This window comes from Lepus europaeus, chromosome 17 (genome assembly GCF_033115175.1).
Source record: "Lepus europaeus isolate LE1 chromosome 17, mLepTim1.pri, whole genome shotgun sequence".
Taxonomy (NCBI): domain Eukaryota; kingdom Metazoa; phylum Chordata; class Mammalia; order Lagomorpha; family Leporidae; genus Lepus; species Lepus europaeus.
The window spans coordinates 83,196,504-83,213,854 of NC_084843.1; the positions used below are offsets into that span (position 1 = coordinate 83,196,504).

General features: G+C 39.8%; 1 protein-coding gene and 1 pseudogene across 1 annotated transcript; one reads left to right on the plus strand and one right to left on the minus strand.

The window, feature by feature from the left end:
- Positions 1 to 906: 906 nt before the first annotated feature.
- LOC133775852 (BAG family molecular chaperone regulator 5-like) lies at positions 907 to 3,925 on the minus strand (annotated as a pseudogene).
- On the plus strand, positions 3,924 to 4,730 carry LOC133775703 (protein SET-like). The gene has a single exon (XM_062214181.1). The coding sequence runs from the start codon at positions 3,924 to 3,926 to the stop codon at positions 4,713 to 4,715; it is 792 nt and encodes a 263-aa protein (XP_062070165.1). The 3' UTR covers positions 4,716 to 4,730.
- Positions 4,731 to 17,351: the final 12,621 nt, after the last annotated feature.

Below are 17,351 nucleotides of genomic sequence, written 5' to 3' on the forward strand. Positions count from 1 at the left end.
GCTTAGGGGCCTTGTCCAGCAAAGGCTTAGCGACTTTGTTTCCTATTCGATTGGAGGCCCCATGTAGTTGCAGTTAACAGAGGGGCGGGGACTCAGCGCACTGTGATGGATCAGTCAGTGGCAACTATTCGTCCAATCGTTCTCCAGGGCAAAATACCTGACCTGATAAAAGCGTTGCCCATGAAAACGTGCACAGACAAAATGAACTTCGATCCCCCAACACCAGATAAAACCGGCCAAGTAAACAAGCAAGAAAAACTGGAGACACTAACATGCACGAAATACACAGGTGTTCTCACAGAACGCAGCGTTAAACCCTAGCCCCAAACAACATTCATTGTGCAGATGGTAGGTGGCGGCCTCCCTGTGGGGACCGTGGCAGCAGATGGCGCTGCTGAGTCAAGGCCAAGAAAGCGACACCACCAGCCGTTTCTGCCTGAACGTGGATTCATGGATTAAGGCAGACCCAAGACCACACATTCACTTCAGTACAGACTCTCTTGGCGTGAGATCTGAACGTTACAATACAACGTGATGAATGCAGGCAGCCAGGCACACGCCCAGCTCCCAGCAGGCTCCAAATGCTACAGGCCCTGTGCAGAAGGGCTCCTTCTGGGGCAGCAGGGGGGCACCGGGGGGGGGGGGGGCTAGGAGGGACTTAGAAGAGGACACCAAGCCCTGCTGAAAGGCCGCTCAAGGTCGACTTTGCTCACATCCGTGCCCACGGCCCGCAGCGCAGTTCCTCACCCGCTGCACAAACCTGCGACAGTCAGCTTAGAGCGACAGGTGCTCTGAGGGGAAATGTTGGCAATTAACGTTAAACAACTCTGGTGAAAATGAGAGTTCCAGAGACTCGCGGGGGGAGCCTGCAGGTGCTTGGCCCCACTATGCATGGTCTCAACATGTTCAGCAGGAGGGGCCCTGGGGGGCTGTACTGAGACAAGTGGGAATCTGTCCCAGGTCACACCCCTAAGTGTCTGCTTCCTCCTCTAAATCCAAATATTTCAATAACTTGTTGATACCTTCGACCACTTCCCTTTGGTAGCTTCTGATGTCCGCGCCCCCACACACGTCCAGAACATCCAGGTCGGCCACCAGCCCCGAGAGCACGCAGAACAGGTGCCAGCAGGTCTCCTCCACAGACAGAACCCATCAGAAGTGTGGTCACCGCACAACAGGCCTGTTCACTGTGCACACCACAGAACTGATCTTGTCGACAGAGGGTGCGCATCCTCTCAGAGTGGCAGTGAGGGCTGCTTTCTGACTCAGTCTTCGATAATTTCTTGCATGGCACAGGTTTGGTTAAGGTGAGATACCTTGCTTTCTAGCGAGACCCTCCCACGGTTTTCATCACATGCGTCAGCCTCAAGATGACATCCTGGATGTTCTCCCCGAAGTCGGTTATGGCGCAGCTGTCCCTAGCTACATAAAGACACTATCACCCGCACCAGAGACTGGGCCTCCTTGAAGATATTCTGGGTCTCAGTGGGGTGTGGGAGGCTGACATTCTTTTTTTTTTTTTAAATTTTTTGACAGGCAGAGTGGACAGTGAGAGAGAGAGAAAAAGGTCTTCCTTTTTCTGTTGGTTCACCCCCCAATGGCCTCTGGCGGCCTGTGCACCGCGCTGATCCGAAGCCAGGAGCCAGGTGCTTCTGCTGGTCTCCCATGGGGTGCAGGGCCCAAGCACTTGGGCCATCCTCCACTACACTCCTGGGCCACAGCAGAGAGGTGGACTGGAAGAGGGGCAACCAGGATAGAATCCGGCGCCCCAACTGGGACTAGAACCTGGTGTGCTGGCGCCGCAGGCGGAGGATTAGCCTATTGGGGTGCGCCGCCAGCCGGGAGGCTAACATTCTGCCCCAGCTCCTTGAGGAGGTGCTCCATCTCCTGCGCCGTCCGCTTCCTGACCGCCTGGATGTCTCCTTTTCCCTTTTTTTCCACGGAGTCTATTTCAAACAGCAGTGTCGTAGAATCCTCTCCAGTTTCTTGTAATTCTTGGCATCTGACAGGCCACTGAAGCCGATGACTGGCTGTTCTATGTTCCTCACTTCCCTCTGGATTTCCTGGAGCCTATTAATAGAAGGGTGTTGTTTCCCATATCCATACTTTGGTTGTGTTCAGTTTCATAAGCACTGCCCACCCAGGCCATGGCGCCCCAGTGATTTCTAAAAATCACTTTTGTGCAAAGGTTATATAACAATTGCCTTGCAGCGATACACTTGTCTTACATGCTTTGCTGTTCCATCAGTGATCCAAACATGTTGTTTCTGCTTCTCGGTTAACTTACTATTTTTTTTTTTTTGACAGGCAGAGTTAGTGAGAGAGAGAGAGAGAAAGGTCTTCCTTCTGTTGGTTCACCCCCCCCAAATGTCTGCGACGGCTTGCGCGCTGCGCGGATCTGAAGCCAGGAGCCAGGTGCCTCCTCCTGGTCTCCCATGAGGGTGCATAGCCCACTTGGGCCATCCTCCACTGCACTCCCAGGCCACAGCAGAGAGCTGGACTGGAAGAGGAGCAACCAGGACAGAATCTGGTACCCCAATAGGCACTAGAACCCAGGATGTCGACGCTGCAGGTGGAGGATTAGCCTAGTGAGCTGCGGCAACTGCCTCCTGGGTTAACTTATTGTATCTTGCATTTCAACAGACGGGAGAGAGTGTTTTTGTTTTGTTTTGTTTTGTTTTTTGCAAGGTGGAAGTTGATTTGCATGTTGGAGAGGATCCTTCATTAGCTATTCTTTCATATAATGGTGCAATTCCATGTTTATCTAGTTTACCTCTATTTTATGTATACTCTTTAATAATATCAGTGATTTCCTCCAAAAATGCAATATTGTTTTCAAAGCAACCAGCTTGGCTGTGGTAATCTCACCAGCAGCATAGGGACTTTACTTACTAAATCTGTTTTAGTATCTATTTTTATAGCAAGTTGATATTTTTCAAGTTAATTCAAGGCCATACCTTGAGGAATATTTATTCCAATTATATATTTTATGATAGGCACAAACACTACAGAATATTCTTTCCAAGGTAATTTTCCTGTTTTCATTGTAAATTTTATTTTCCATTTCCTCTAATTCCAGTAATAGTAATAAGCATCCCTTTTTTAATCTATTAGGGTTTCCATAATTTAGGAAGGCCTCCACCCCAGTGTCAATTAAGGCTCTAACTATTGGACCCATTTTTCCAATATGCAGTCAAAGTAATCTATGGCTGTAAGAGTTTTTACTGAATTATTTGATTTGTACCAGCACCAGGGCTGGGACATTGTCCTGGTTCCTTTTAAATATCCCAAGCTTGAATACAGGCCAAGGGGAAGAAGGGGAGCCATCAGCTCCAACATGACCTTTTCATTTGTACTCTTTTCCTTAGCTCTTCATACACCTTCCATAAGTCTTTAGTCAGCAATGCATCATTTTACTAACTCCTGCCTGCAACAAAGCCTGAAATAGTTCTTTCAAATAATTTTATTTCAATGTTGTCATTATTATTTTATCATAGTGTATATTATCTGTATGAGATGACTGATTCTATTTGCACAAGTCTCTTAATAGGAATGTCTTATCTAAAACCTCATTTAAAGGATTCTAGGCTTAAAATCAATGTTCTAACAATGCATCGCAAATTTCAGGGACCCAGAAAAATAGGACTCAACCAAATTAAAAAATATTTGGAGGAAAGAAATAATAAAAGTTAGGTAAATTTAAAAATGACACAAAAGATCAATGAACTAAAAGAGGTGTTTTTGGAGAAAATTAAATTGTAAGCCAGAAGTCCAACTAACCAAAAAAGGGGGAAGATCTGAATTAACAAAATCAAAGATAAAAAAAAAAGCAATCTTATGAGGGATACTACAGAAACAAAAAGGAAAATCAAGTGCTCACAGCTTCCTCCTGCCTGGCGCTGGGGTCAGCGTTTTCTGGAAGCATGGCCCCCAAACGCCCGTCTTTGCTCCTTCCTCAAATGAAGAAGCCAAGAGCAGCTCCTGGCCTGAGGCCGGCGGACACATTGGCCTCTCGGGGTTTGTTGACGGGAGAAAAAGAACAACAAGAAGCAACTGAACATATTGATGAAGTACAAAATGAAATAGACAGACTTAATGAACAAGCCAGTGAGGAGATTTTGAAAGTAGAACAGAAATATAACAAACTCCGCCAACCATTTTTTCAGAAGAGGTCAGAACTGATCACCAAAATCCCAAATTTTTGGGTAACAACATTTGTCAACCATCCGCAAGTGTCTGCACTGCTTGGGGAGGAGGATGAAGAGGCGCTGCATTATCTGACCAGAGTGGAAGTGACAAAATTTGAAGATATTAAATCAGGTTACAGAATAGATTTTTATTTTGATGAAAATCCTTACTTTGAAAATAAAGTTCTCTCCAAAGAATTTCATCTGAATGAGAGTGGTGATCCATCTTCAAAGTCCACCGAAATCAAATGGAAATCTGGAAAGGATCTGATGAAATGTTCAAGTCAAACGCAGAACAAAGCCAGCAGGAAGAGGCAACATGAGGAGCCAGAGAGCTTCTTCACCTGGTTTACTGACCATTCTGACACAGGTGCGGATGAGTTAGGAGAGGCCATCAAGGATGATATCTGGCCGAATCCATTGCAGTACTACTTGGTTCCTGATATGGATGATGAAGAAGGGGAAGGAGAAGATGATGATGATGATGATGATGATGATGATGATGATGATGATGATGAAGGCTTGTAAGACATTGATGAGGAAGGCGACTAGGATGAAGGGGAGGAAGACGAAGATGATGATGAAGGGGAAGAAGGAGAGGAGGATGAAGGAGAAGATGACTAATAGAAAACACTGATGGATTCCAACTTAACTTTTTTTTTTTTTAATTTTCTCCAGTCCCTGGGAGCAAATTGCCGTCTTTTAATTTTTTCCCTCTTGTGCTCAGTCTCCCTGTTTTTGACGTCTCTTTTCTCTACACCATGGTTCTCACCTTATTGTGGGGAAAATACCTGAAGCAAAATACAATGGGAAAAGAATCTCTACCCCTTTCTGTTCCAAATTCATTTTATCCCTCTTGTCTCAACAAAAACTGTATGGAATCAACACCACCATGCTCTGCGGGAAAAAAGAAACCCTCCTGCTCCTGGCTCTGCTAATGATGACTTGAGCTCTGCCACTCGATAGGAGAATCAGCAGAACCTGTAGGATCTTATTTGGAATTGACATTCTCTATTGTAATTTTGTTCCTGTTTATTTTTAAATTTTCTTTTTGTTTCACTGGAAAAGAAAGATGCTCAGTTTTAAACGTTAAAAGTGTACAAATTGCTTTGTTACAATAAAACTAAATGTGTACAAAAAAAGGAAAATCAGGAAACTTCAAATAGCTACATGCCAATAAATTGGAAAATCTAAAACAAATGTATATATTTCTGGACACATACAAAATTGAGGTACAAACACACAGAAAATCCAAATAGACCAATGCCCAAGACGGAGATTGACAAAGTCATGGAGACCCTCCCAACAGAGAAAACACCAGGACCAGAAGGCTTCACTGCTAAATTCTACCATACTCTTCAAAAACTACTTCCAATTTTTCTCACACTTTTCAAAACTGTTGAAAGGGAGGGAATCCTCTCCCAAACTCCTTCAATGAGGCCAGCATCATCTTCATTCCAAAACCAGAAAAAACATACGACAAAGAGTTATAGACCAATAACTGAATCCTCAATAAATGCTAGCTAGTTGAATCCAACAACACATCAAAAAGATCATCCACTTGGATGAAGGGGGATTTATCCCTGTTATGCAGGGATGGTTCAACATAAACAAATCAATGAAAATGATACATCACAGCAACAAATTGAAGAATAAAAATAATATGATTATATCAATTGATGCAGAGAAATCATTTGATAAAATACAACATAGTTTTATGATAAAAATCTTAAGCAAATTGAGTATAGAAAGAATATTCCTCAACACAATCAAGGCAATATATGACAAGCCTACAGTCAGTATCATATTGATACAGAGAAGCAGGAAGCATTCCCACTATGCTCCAGAACCATATAAGGATGCCTAATATCTCCATTACTATTCAATATAGTCCTGGAAGTTTTAGCCAGAGGCATTAGAAAAGAAAAAGAAATCAAAGGGATGCAAATGGGAAAAAAAGGAAGGCAATTTTTCCCTGTTTGAGGATGATATAATCCTATACATAGGGGAACAACAAGACTCCACTAAGAGATTAGTGGAACTCATAAGAGAGTTTAGCAAACTTACAAGATATAAAAAATATGCAAAAGAAGCAATTGCATTTGTATACACAAAATTGCCAGCACTGAGACTGAATTTGTAGTCAGTCTCATTCACAATAGTTATAAAAATGTAAATAACTTGGGATAAATATAAACACAGACATGAAAGATCTCTACAAAGAAAATCACAGAACATTAAGGAAGAAAATAGAAGAAGACAAAAACATTTAAAAATTTCCAATGTACATGACTTGGAATAATTACTATGATAAAAATGTCCATCCTGCCAAAAGCAATACATAGATTTAATGTGATCCCAATCAAAATATCAAATATATTCATCTCAGATCTGGAAAGACTATAAAATCCATATGAAATCACAAGAGACCTTGAATAACTAAAACAATCATAAACAATAAAAATAAAGCTGGAGTCATAACAACATCAGATTTCAAGACATATTACAGAGCAGTTATAACAAAAACAGATTGGTATTGGCACAGAAATAGACACGTGGGCCAGTGCATCAAAAACCCTACAAAATAATCCAAACATCTACAACCAACTAATTTTTGACAAATGAGCTAAAATTGCTCCCTGGAGAAAGGACAGTCTCTTCAACAAATGGTGTTGGGAAAACTGATCTCTAAATGAAAAAGTATGAAACAATATCCCTACTCACTAACTCTACAAAGTTAACTCATAATAGATCAGGGATCTAAACCTAAGGCCTGAAATCATCAAATTACTAGAGGAAAACACAGAGAAACTTTGAAAGTCATTGATAATACAGGCAAGAACAGACAATGGAACTATATTAAGCTAAGAAGCATCTTCACATCAAAGAAACACTGAACAAAGTGAGGAGGGAACCAACACAATGGAAGAAAATATTTGCAAACTATTCATCTTAAAAGGGATTAATATCCAGGAAATGTAAGGCACTCAAGAACCTCAGCAACAAGACAATACAGTTAAGAAATGGGCTAGCCGGTGCCACGGCTCACTAGATTAATCCTCTGCCTGTGGCACCGGCACCCCAGGTTCTAGTCCTGGTTGGGGTGCTGGATTCTGTCCCGGTTGCTCCTCTTCCAGTCAAGCTCTCTGCTGTGGCCCAGGAGTGTAGTGGAGGGTGGCCCAGATCCTTGGGCCCTGCACCCACCTGGTTCCTGGCTTCGGATCGGCACAGTGCTCCGGCTGCAATGCACTGGCCATAGCGGCCACTTGGGGGTGAACCAATGGAAAAAGGAAGACCTTTCTCTCTGTCTCTCTCTCTCTCACTGTCTAACTCTGCATGAAAAAAAAAGAAAAAGGAAATGGGCTAAGAATATGAACAGGCATTTTAAAGGGTAAAATACAAATGGCCAACAGAAACATGAAAAGTTGCTCAGGATCAAAAGGCAGAAAAAAGCAAATAAAATCCACAATGAATTGGTTTCACGTTGCCCTAGTTAGAATGGCTATCATCTAAAAATCAAAAAAATAAATAAATAAATAAAAATATAAATGCTGGTGAGGACATCAGGGGAAAGCTACCTGATACACTGTTGATGAGGTTGTAAACTAGAACAACCATTATGGAAGACAGTATGGAGATTCCTCAGAAATTTGAAAATAGTTCTACCATATGACTCAGCCATTTCACTCTTGGGAAAGGAAATGAAATTAGCATACAAAAGAGTTATCTGTATCCCATTGTTTACAGCAGGTCAACTCACAATAAATGATATATATATATTTTTGGACAGGCAGTTAGACAGTGAGAGAGAGAGACAGAGAGAAAGGTCTTCCTTCCGTTGGTTCACCCCCCCAAATGGCCACTATATCCAGCAATGCGCTGATCTGAAGCCAGGAGCCAGGTGCTTCCTCCTGGTCTCCCATGCGGGTGCAGGGCCCAAGGACTTGGGCCATCCTCCACTGCACTCCTGGGCCACAGCAGAGAGCTGGACTGGAAGAGGAGCAACCAGGACAAAATCCTGCTCTGCAACCAGGACTAGGACCCGGGGTGCCGGTGCCGCAGGTGGAGGATTAGCACAGTGAGCCGAAGCGCCAGCCAGTCATTACGTTCTTAAAACTGTGTGAAATACAAAAGGCTTCCATAGCCTTGGCAGCTCATGGCCAGAGCCTGGGGTGATCACTGAGGTCATAAGAGTGCTAATTGTTAAATTAACAACCGAATTCATTGTGCACTTACCCCCCATGTAGGATCTCTGTCTTTAATGAGTTGTATTATGAGAATTAACTACAAAACTTGTTCTCAAACAGTACTTTCAACATTGTGTGTAAGTGTGAGTGCAAACTGTTCAAATCTTTACTTAGTATAGAGTTGGTCTTCTGTATGTAAAGTTAAAGTGAAAATGAACTTTAATGAAGAATTGGATGGGAGAGGGAGTAGAAGGTGGGACAGGAGCAGGGGTGGCAGGGTGGGTATGGGAGAAAGAACCACTAGATTTCTAAAGTTGTACCTATGAAATTTGCATTCATTAAATAAAAGCTTTAAAAAACTATGTGAAATAAATAACACGTTCTCTATTTGTACATTTTAAAAATTAAAAATATAGACGAATAAATATAAAATTCAAGCATTTGAAATCAAGCAAACTTAACTCTTTAAGTTAATAGAAAACCAAAAACAAAGATGAAATTGTCTAGAATGACACTGTGAGATGTTTCAAAACCATCATTAAGTTGAATCTTATCACAATGCAGAAATAGCAAAACAAATTCAACTTAAGTAGGTGACAGAGTACACTATGCATACATAGTTCTGAAAAACAATGCCATTAAAATGGCCAGAAAAAGCAACATGATTTCATTGAGTTGATAAACTTTTAATACAGATAGTAACCAACAATATAGCTATTTGCTTGCACTAAGTTACTGATATAGTAATGACAGTAATAAAATCAAAGAAAAATAGAAAGTGATGTTCATATCACTGTAAATTATGAACACTTTGGAACTGCATAATTTGGTAGGGATAATTACAAATTACCAAACAAATATAAAGAGATTTAGTGAAAACAGTGTAAAATTATCTTTTAAAAACTATTACATATTATAGGAACTTAAATCAGGAAAAGAAAATGCCACTTTACAGAAGAATCCTAATGCCAGCATCCCATATGGGCACTGGATAGAGGCCTGACTGGTCTTCTTCCAATCCATCTCCCTGTTAATGTGCCTGCAAAAGCAGTTGAGTATGGTCCAAGTACTTGGTCTCCTGCTACTCACATTGGAGAACAGGAAGCTCCTGGTTCCTGGCCATGGCATGGCCCAGTCCCAGGCATTGTAACATTGCAGCCATTTGAGAAGTGAACCAACTGAGGAAGGATCTCTCTCTCTCTCTCTCTCTCTCTCTTTCTCTCTCTCTCTCTCCTCTCTCTTTCTAGCTCTGCCTTTAAAAATAAATACGTCCTTTTTAAAAAGATAAAAATAAATAATAAAGTGATAAGCACATACAAAGGTATTTTTTAAAAAATAGTACATTAACTTGCATTTAAAATGTAAAATAAAGGAAAAATGATGGAAATGAAGCAAATATGTTGGTAATCACCAAGAAAGCCTGAGGAAAAGATACTTAAATCTATAGCTACACTCTAGAACTTCAAAATTAAAGTTAAATTTATGGTCCTCTAGAATTCCAGAAAAGCTCAATAGCAAAACAACTGAGAACTGAGAATGACTGAATGGGTTAAGACAGCTCTGAGAATTTGGAGACATAAAATAGCTGCAAAGAGAATTTAGATGATTTCCATCAAGTTGATATCACCAAAAAAATGCCACCCAAGAAGGCCTAAATTTAATAGTAGTAGCGTTGGCTTATAATAGGCTATTGATGACATTACCAGGTCACATGATTGAATTAAAATGCATCATCAACTAAAACAATGTATATTTTAAAACATAAATTTTATTTTAATAATTATTAATAGGAGGGAGTGGCAATATAGGATTAAATAATAGAGTGATTAACAGACATAAAGGAATTTGGTGAACAATACCCAGTACATTATTTTACTATGATAATATTTTTAAAATCAAGAAGATAAATCAAGGAAAGTGAAAAAGAAAACTTAATGTAAATAAATTGATGAAGCCACAATGAAAAAGTTAATCATGATAGGCTATGGTTCTCTGTACAAGAATTGGTTTACACTACATCATTATGTATACACATACACATGTATTCAAAATAAAAAATAAAATACAGAATAAAATACAATACAGAATAAAAAATAAAAATACAATAAAATAAAACACAGAATAAAATACAATACAGAATAAAAAATAAAAATACAATAAAATAAAACACAGAATAAAATACAATACAAAATTAAAAAAAAAATAAATAAATACACATGTTAGAATTTAGCCTATATTCTGATTGCTGTAAGTAGCAGTGAGCAATAAAGTAGGGGCAACAATAGCATGAAAAATATATACAAAAAACTGTGTGAACCAATGTGTCTTAAGTGTGCACTAAACTTGATAAGTGGAAGAAAAGATCAACAATGGTAAGTAAAGAAAATATCGAGCCATTTAGCAGAAAAACCTTAAAGAAAGCTACTCACATCTATAGCTACACTTAAAAATACAAATTATCAAAAGTTTATTTACTCATAAACCACCAGAAAAGTTAAAACTATATGACCTGGAACAAGAGAATGATATTATGGGCCAAAAATCCTTTTGATCAACTGTATAGATAAAAGTAGCCAAGAAAATTATCACAATTTTGTGTATGTTGAAAACCTTCCAATGTAAAAGTCAAGCAACACACTGATAGGTTTAGTCATAGGCTGGTCTTCCATTATGTTACTGATCATATGTGGGGCATGAGCGCATCCATGGCATGGCCAGGCCAGGCCCGGGGGCTCTGCATGCGCAGCTGCCCCCGGGTGCCCCTGCCCGAGCTGCGCGGAACAGAGCCGCGCAGAGCCGAGTAAAATGGTGCCCAGAGGAAGTAAGATGGGCGGAATCCAAAGTTGTTTACCACTAAAACTAATTGGCTATGCAACATCAGGGGAGGTAACAAAACTAGTAACAAGTGTATAGACATAGGGCTAGTCCTGTAGAAATCACCCCATAAGGTGATTTTTTAAGTGATTGGTTGGTCCTTAGCCCTGCCCCAATGACTCTGCAGTTTTGTGCTATAAAAGGTACTATTATGCACAAAGTAAATGAGTCCTTGCTACTAGACTTGGCTCCCCGCTGCGTCTGATTGTCTCCGGGATTGGGAGGCTGGGGAACGGGCGAGCTGCGCACTCACCTTTCCTCGGACCCAGTCCATCCTGTACGGGTGGACTAAGACCCTGCAATCATATACACAGGTGATAAGAATAAATTCAAAGAGTGGGGCCGGTGCTGTGGCACAGCGGGTTAAAGCCCTGCCCTGAAGCACCGGCATCCCAAATGGGCGCCGTTTCGGGTCCTGGCTGCTCCTCTTCTGATCCAGCTCTCTGCTATGGCCTGGAAAAGCAGTAGAAGATGGCCCAAGTCCTTGGGCCCCTGCACCCACATGGGAGACCCAGAAGAAGCTCCTGGCTCCTGGCTTTGGATCAGCAGAACTCTGGCTGCTGCAGCCATCTTGGGAGTGAACCAGTGGATGGAAGACCTCTCTTCTCTGTCTCTACCACTCTCTGTAACTCTGTCTTACAAGTAACTAAAAATAAATCTTTTAAAAAAAACTCAAAGGGAATGGCATTTTGTCATAGTGGGTTATGCCACCTCCTGTGACACCAGCATCCCTATGGTACTGGTTCATGACCCAGCTGCTCCAGCTCCAATCCAGCTCCTTCTAATAGCCTGGGAGAGCAGTTGAAATATGTCACAAGTACTTGTGCCTTTGCAACCCGTGATCAAGACCCTGCAAAAGCTCCTGGCTCCTGGCTTTGGCCTGCCCTAGCGCCAACTATTGTGGCCATTGGAGGAGTGAACCTGCAGTTAGAAAAAAAATATTTTTAAAGATTATTTATTTTGTAAGTCAGAGAAACACACAGAAGGAAGGAGAGGCAGAGAGAGAGAGAGAGGTCCTCCATCTGCTGGTTCACTCCCCAGTTGGCCACAATGGCTGGGGCTGTGCTGATTCAAAGCCAGGAGCCAGGAGCTTCCTCCAGGTCTCCTGTGTGGGTGAAGGGGCCCAAGGACTTGGGGCATGTCCCACTGCTTTCCCAGGACATAGCAGAGAGCTGGATCAGAAATGGAGCAGCTGGGACTCGAACCAGTGCCCATATGGGATGCCAGAACTTCACGAGGCAGCTTTATCCACTTTGCCACAGCACCGGCCCCAGAAAATCTTAATCTTGTCCCTCTCTCTCTGTAACACTCAAATGAAAAGAAAAGAAAAAAGAATAAACTGAAAAACAAAACAAAATTTTCAAGAGGTGTACCAGTTACAATAAAAATTATACTTTCCTTACTGTGAATATAATTCAGCTACTTGATAATGAGAATAATAATGTGACAAGGACATATAGAGATTTTTGTGAATTTTTTGTCCATTACTTCTACATTAAAAAGAAAATAAGAGCAAATTAAGGAATAGAAATAGACCAAAGAGCATTCAAATAACCAGAAGAACTTTAAAGTAGATGTTTGTATCTAGAGCTACACCTTAAAAATTTATATATACATAAACATATACAAGTATATATTACCTATATAAGTATATATTATTTATCTGGAAAATGTAGTTTAGAGTTCCCTAATAGTCCAGTTCCTGATTATGAAATTGTGGAGTGAAGCACTAGATTGTGACGCACACTGTCCCTCTGGGTCTCCCTACCTGTTTTTAAAATTAAATTAAAAAAATATATAACTCTAGAATCAAAAATCATTTCAAGATCCTGCCACTTATTCACATAATTGCCAGGATATGTACAGTATCTGGATCCACAGTGGAAAACTTGAATAATCAACAAAATTGAAGAAACAATGACTCAGAGTTCTATAAAAATCCAGAAATGCATATATATATACTTATATAAACTTTACATATATCTATTTATATATGTATGCATATATTACCTTGAGGAGAGAGAATGATTAACCTTGACTAGGATAGCACTAAGACACTATGTACATATGTTTCCAGGACACCTATAGAATGTTGGGGGTGATGATGATCTCACAATGAAAATTTAAATCATCATGGCCACCAGTTCATAGAGCTGGGAATGATTAGTGAAAAAAGTGAGCTCCATTAATTCAAAGATGAAACAAAAAATTAAATTTCCAAAATGAAACAATATCAAGTTCCCTAAAAGTCCTTAAAATCTAAAACAAAACAAAACAAAATGTCCCCTGCTAATGAGAGTGATGGACCTGACCCAAGATTATACTCAGATACTGTGAACTAAAATTTGCTTGGACAAGTTCCAGATTTTAGAAAACTGATTTCCAAAGAATGATAAAGCAAATCAAGTCTTCCTGAAGTTTTCAGTGCTAGAATTGGCATAAATTAGGTTACTGACTTTTTTCTGATGGCTATAATAAATTCAAATGCAACATAAAAAATGTGTGCCTTCCCATATACATTGTATTCTGACTACTGGCTGTACCAATGGGAAATTTGGTAGATTCAGAAATAGCGGCATATGGAGGTATAATAGAGATTAAAATAGTAGTAAAATTATGTTTTAAAATATGAAAAAATACAAGGAAATCTTACGCAGTTTAATTTAATAATCTTAAAGCTTAGACAGCACTGTCAATCAAATGAATGGAAATTTTAAGGTGAATGATCAATTTTGAGTCTCTAAAAAGAATGAAAATGTAAATCAAATGTGTCCTCAGTAATGTGTGCTGTCTAAAAGTTATTTAAAGACCACAAAAATGGAGGTTGCTAGGACAATTTGAACAATTTTGAGTGAATTCATGACATTATAATGTAAATATCCAAAAGAATGACCAGAAGTTTACAGTGCTAAGATTGGCTTCCACATGGATATTGATGATACACACAGTTGAAAGTAATAAAATGGGCTGGCACCATGGCTTAACAGGCTAATCCTCTGCCTTGTGGCACCAGCACACCAGGGTCTAGTCCCAGTTGGGGCACCGGATTCTATCCCGGTTGCCCCTCTTCCAGGCCAGCTCTCTGCTATGGCCCGGGAGTGCAGTGGAGGATGGCCCAAGTCCTTGGGCCCTGTGCCCGCATGGGAGACAAGGAGAATCCCTTGGCTCCTGACTTTGGAACAGCACGATGCGCAGGCCACAGCGGCCATTGGAGGGTGAACCAATGGCAAAGGAAGACCTTTCTGTCTGTCTCTCTCTCTTACTATCCACTCTGCCTGTCAAAAAAATAAAAGTAATAAAATGAAAGAAAAAACAAAAAATAGAAATCTGGTGCACATAGCCAGGTAAAATAATGCTAGAGGGGCCGGTGCTGTGGTGCAGTGGGTTAAAGCCCTGGCCTGGGGGTCGGTGCTGTGGCGTAGTGGGTAAAGCTGACGCCTGCAATGCCAGCATCCCATATGGGTGCCGATTCGAGTCCCAGCTGCTCCACTTCCGATCCAGCTCTCTGCTATGGCCTGAGAAAGCAGAAGATGGCCCAAGTCCTTAGGCCCCTGCACCTGCGTGGGAGACCCGGAAGAAGCTCCTGGCTCCTGGCTTCAGATTGGTGCAGCTCTGGCCATTGTGCCCATCTGGGGAGTGAACCAGTGAATGGAAGACCTCTCTCTCTGTCTCTACCTCTCACTGTAACTCTGTCTTTCAAATAAATAAAGTAAATCTTTAAAAAAAATCATGCTTAAATTGCTGTTAGAAAGAATGAGTATTTTAATGTGAGCCATAAATAAAAGACAAATATACAGATTGTTATTCGGTGGAAAAGAGTCCATAATAAACTTGAAAAATTACAGCACGACAGACAAACGGGCTTTGGAAAATTTCCAAGATCAAAGTTAATTAACAGTTCCAGGAACATCCAGAAAAATAAACAATATATCCCTTGCTGATGAGAATAAAGCTGCTGTCCCTAAAATGTGCTCAAATCCACTAAACCTGACAGCATTAGAACAACTTTTACCATTTAGAGCAGGTTGATGACCACTCAATGATAAAGCAAACCATGATATTCATAGTTTTTCTGTGTTATGATTGTAAAAATAAGGTTATTAATTACATTTTTAGGTGATAGTAATAAATTCTAAGGCATTTAATTTTGATTACAGGATGTGGAAATTAGTGATTTGGTAGAATCAATAATAGAGTCACAATCATTCAGAAAGGTTATAAATGAATAAAATTTTAAAGTTGCATTTAAATCTAATATAGAAAAATTTAGTAGCTAAAGCAAGAAAAGATCATGCTGCCTAATATTTAATATCTTAGCTAACATACAAAACCTTGACTGAGAAAATTTTTATAGATAATGTTTAATTTTGAGTACTACAAAAATAAGAAAATAGAAAGATAATACACTAACATGAATACCTGAAAGTGTCCACTTTGGTGACATAATTTTGCAAAACAACGTACATGGAAGGAGCAACACAACTTGGAGAAATGTAAATAACTTTATGACTTCAAAATGAAAACGCTGGCTAGGATGAGCAAATGTTTTCAGGACTATCATGGCATGCATTTTGCTATTGGGAGAAGTGAAGCAATGTTAGTGACAAAACAGTATACAGGAATTATGTGCAAAATAGACCTTCAATGTAAAGTTACCCAAGATAATAAAGTCAACACAAGTTAAATCAAGAATATTTCAAGTATGTTGGCAGAATACATTTGAGAAATAACACTGATTTAAATAACTGACTTTTGAAAATTTCCAAAATCAAAGGTAAATGTAGAGTTCCAACAGAGTTCACAAAACAATAAACATATGACCTGCAAAGGAGAGTGATGACATGGGTGCTAGATGATTCCATTGAATTTTCAGCTTGAACATTATGAGAAAACTGTCAGAATTTACAAATGGTTGATTACATTAGAAAGATAACGTAAACCAAGTGGGCCATAGGCAACTTGTGCTGAGCCTGGCACAAGCTACACTGCCAATGGAAAAAAACCTAAGATGACAGGAATAAAAATCATAGTAATGTGTACAGTTTGTGATATATGCTATATTTTGATTGCTAGAAATGGAAATGATCAATTTGGTAGTAAAAGAAAAGAGTAAAATCACAAGTGTATTTATGTTCATAAAAATAGCCCAAATTTACAATTTAAAAGAATACAGAATAATTGGAGGAACTTAAATCAGGAAACCTATAGTGTTTGATACAATACTCTTGACTCTAACATCCAAAGTGTCTCAATTTACTGTGTGGAAAATTCCAAAACCCAGTGGTTACATTAAAGTCTCATAAAAACCAAGAAATTAGAAAAATATGTGACATTGAAATCACAAAACTGTCCAGTGTCCCAGCACAGTTCTGAGAAACCACGGTTCTGAAGACCATGTACAGGAGGAGGTTACCAGGGTATATTACTGAAGTTTGAGCAATTTCATGATGTCATAATGAAAATGCTGGCCAGAATGACAGTATGCTTGTAGGGCTGGAATTAACTCACACTTTGATATTGAGGATATACACAACTGAGAAGAATAAAATGAAAGAAAATGTAGGCAGCCCACAAACAAGTCATAGACAAGTCAAGGTCAGTCTTGGCTTGTGGAATTCCTGGGATGAAAAAAAGTTACCTATTCCCATGCTCCAGGAGAATGATCAAACAAGAAAACTCCACTAAAATTAACTATGTTATGATTGTGTTGCAGAAGCCTGATAAGATGCTTGCCTGTGTTGTTAACTTCTGTATTGCCTTGGGCTGCAGCTGGTTATATATAAAATATCCCTGAGATGCTGGAATAAACGAGCCTTGATCAGACTTTTGTCTTGGCTCCATTCTCTGCTCCCTTGTCCCTCTTTTCATTCCCAATCCCTCCTTCAGGTTCCGTTCAACAGGTGTGGCTGGCTCGCATCAAGAAAATAAATGGTAAAATGGGATAAAAAATCCCTTGAATAAGAGAGTTATATTATAGGACCAGTATTTGAGTGAGAAAATACTAGTATAGAGATATGGTATAGAGAATTATGATCGGAGAATTTTAAAAATCTACAAAATTCTTCAATTCTGTGAAAACATATACATTATATACATATAATGT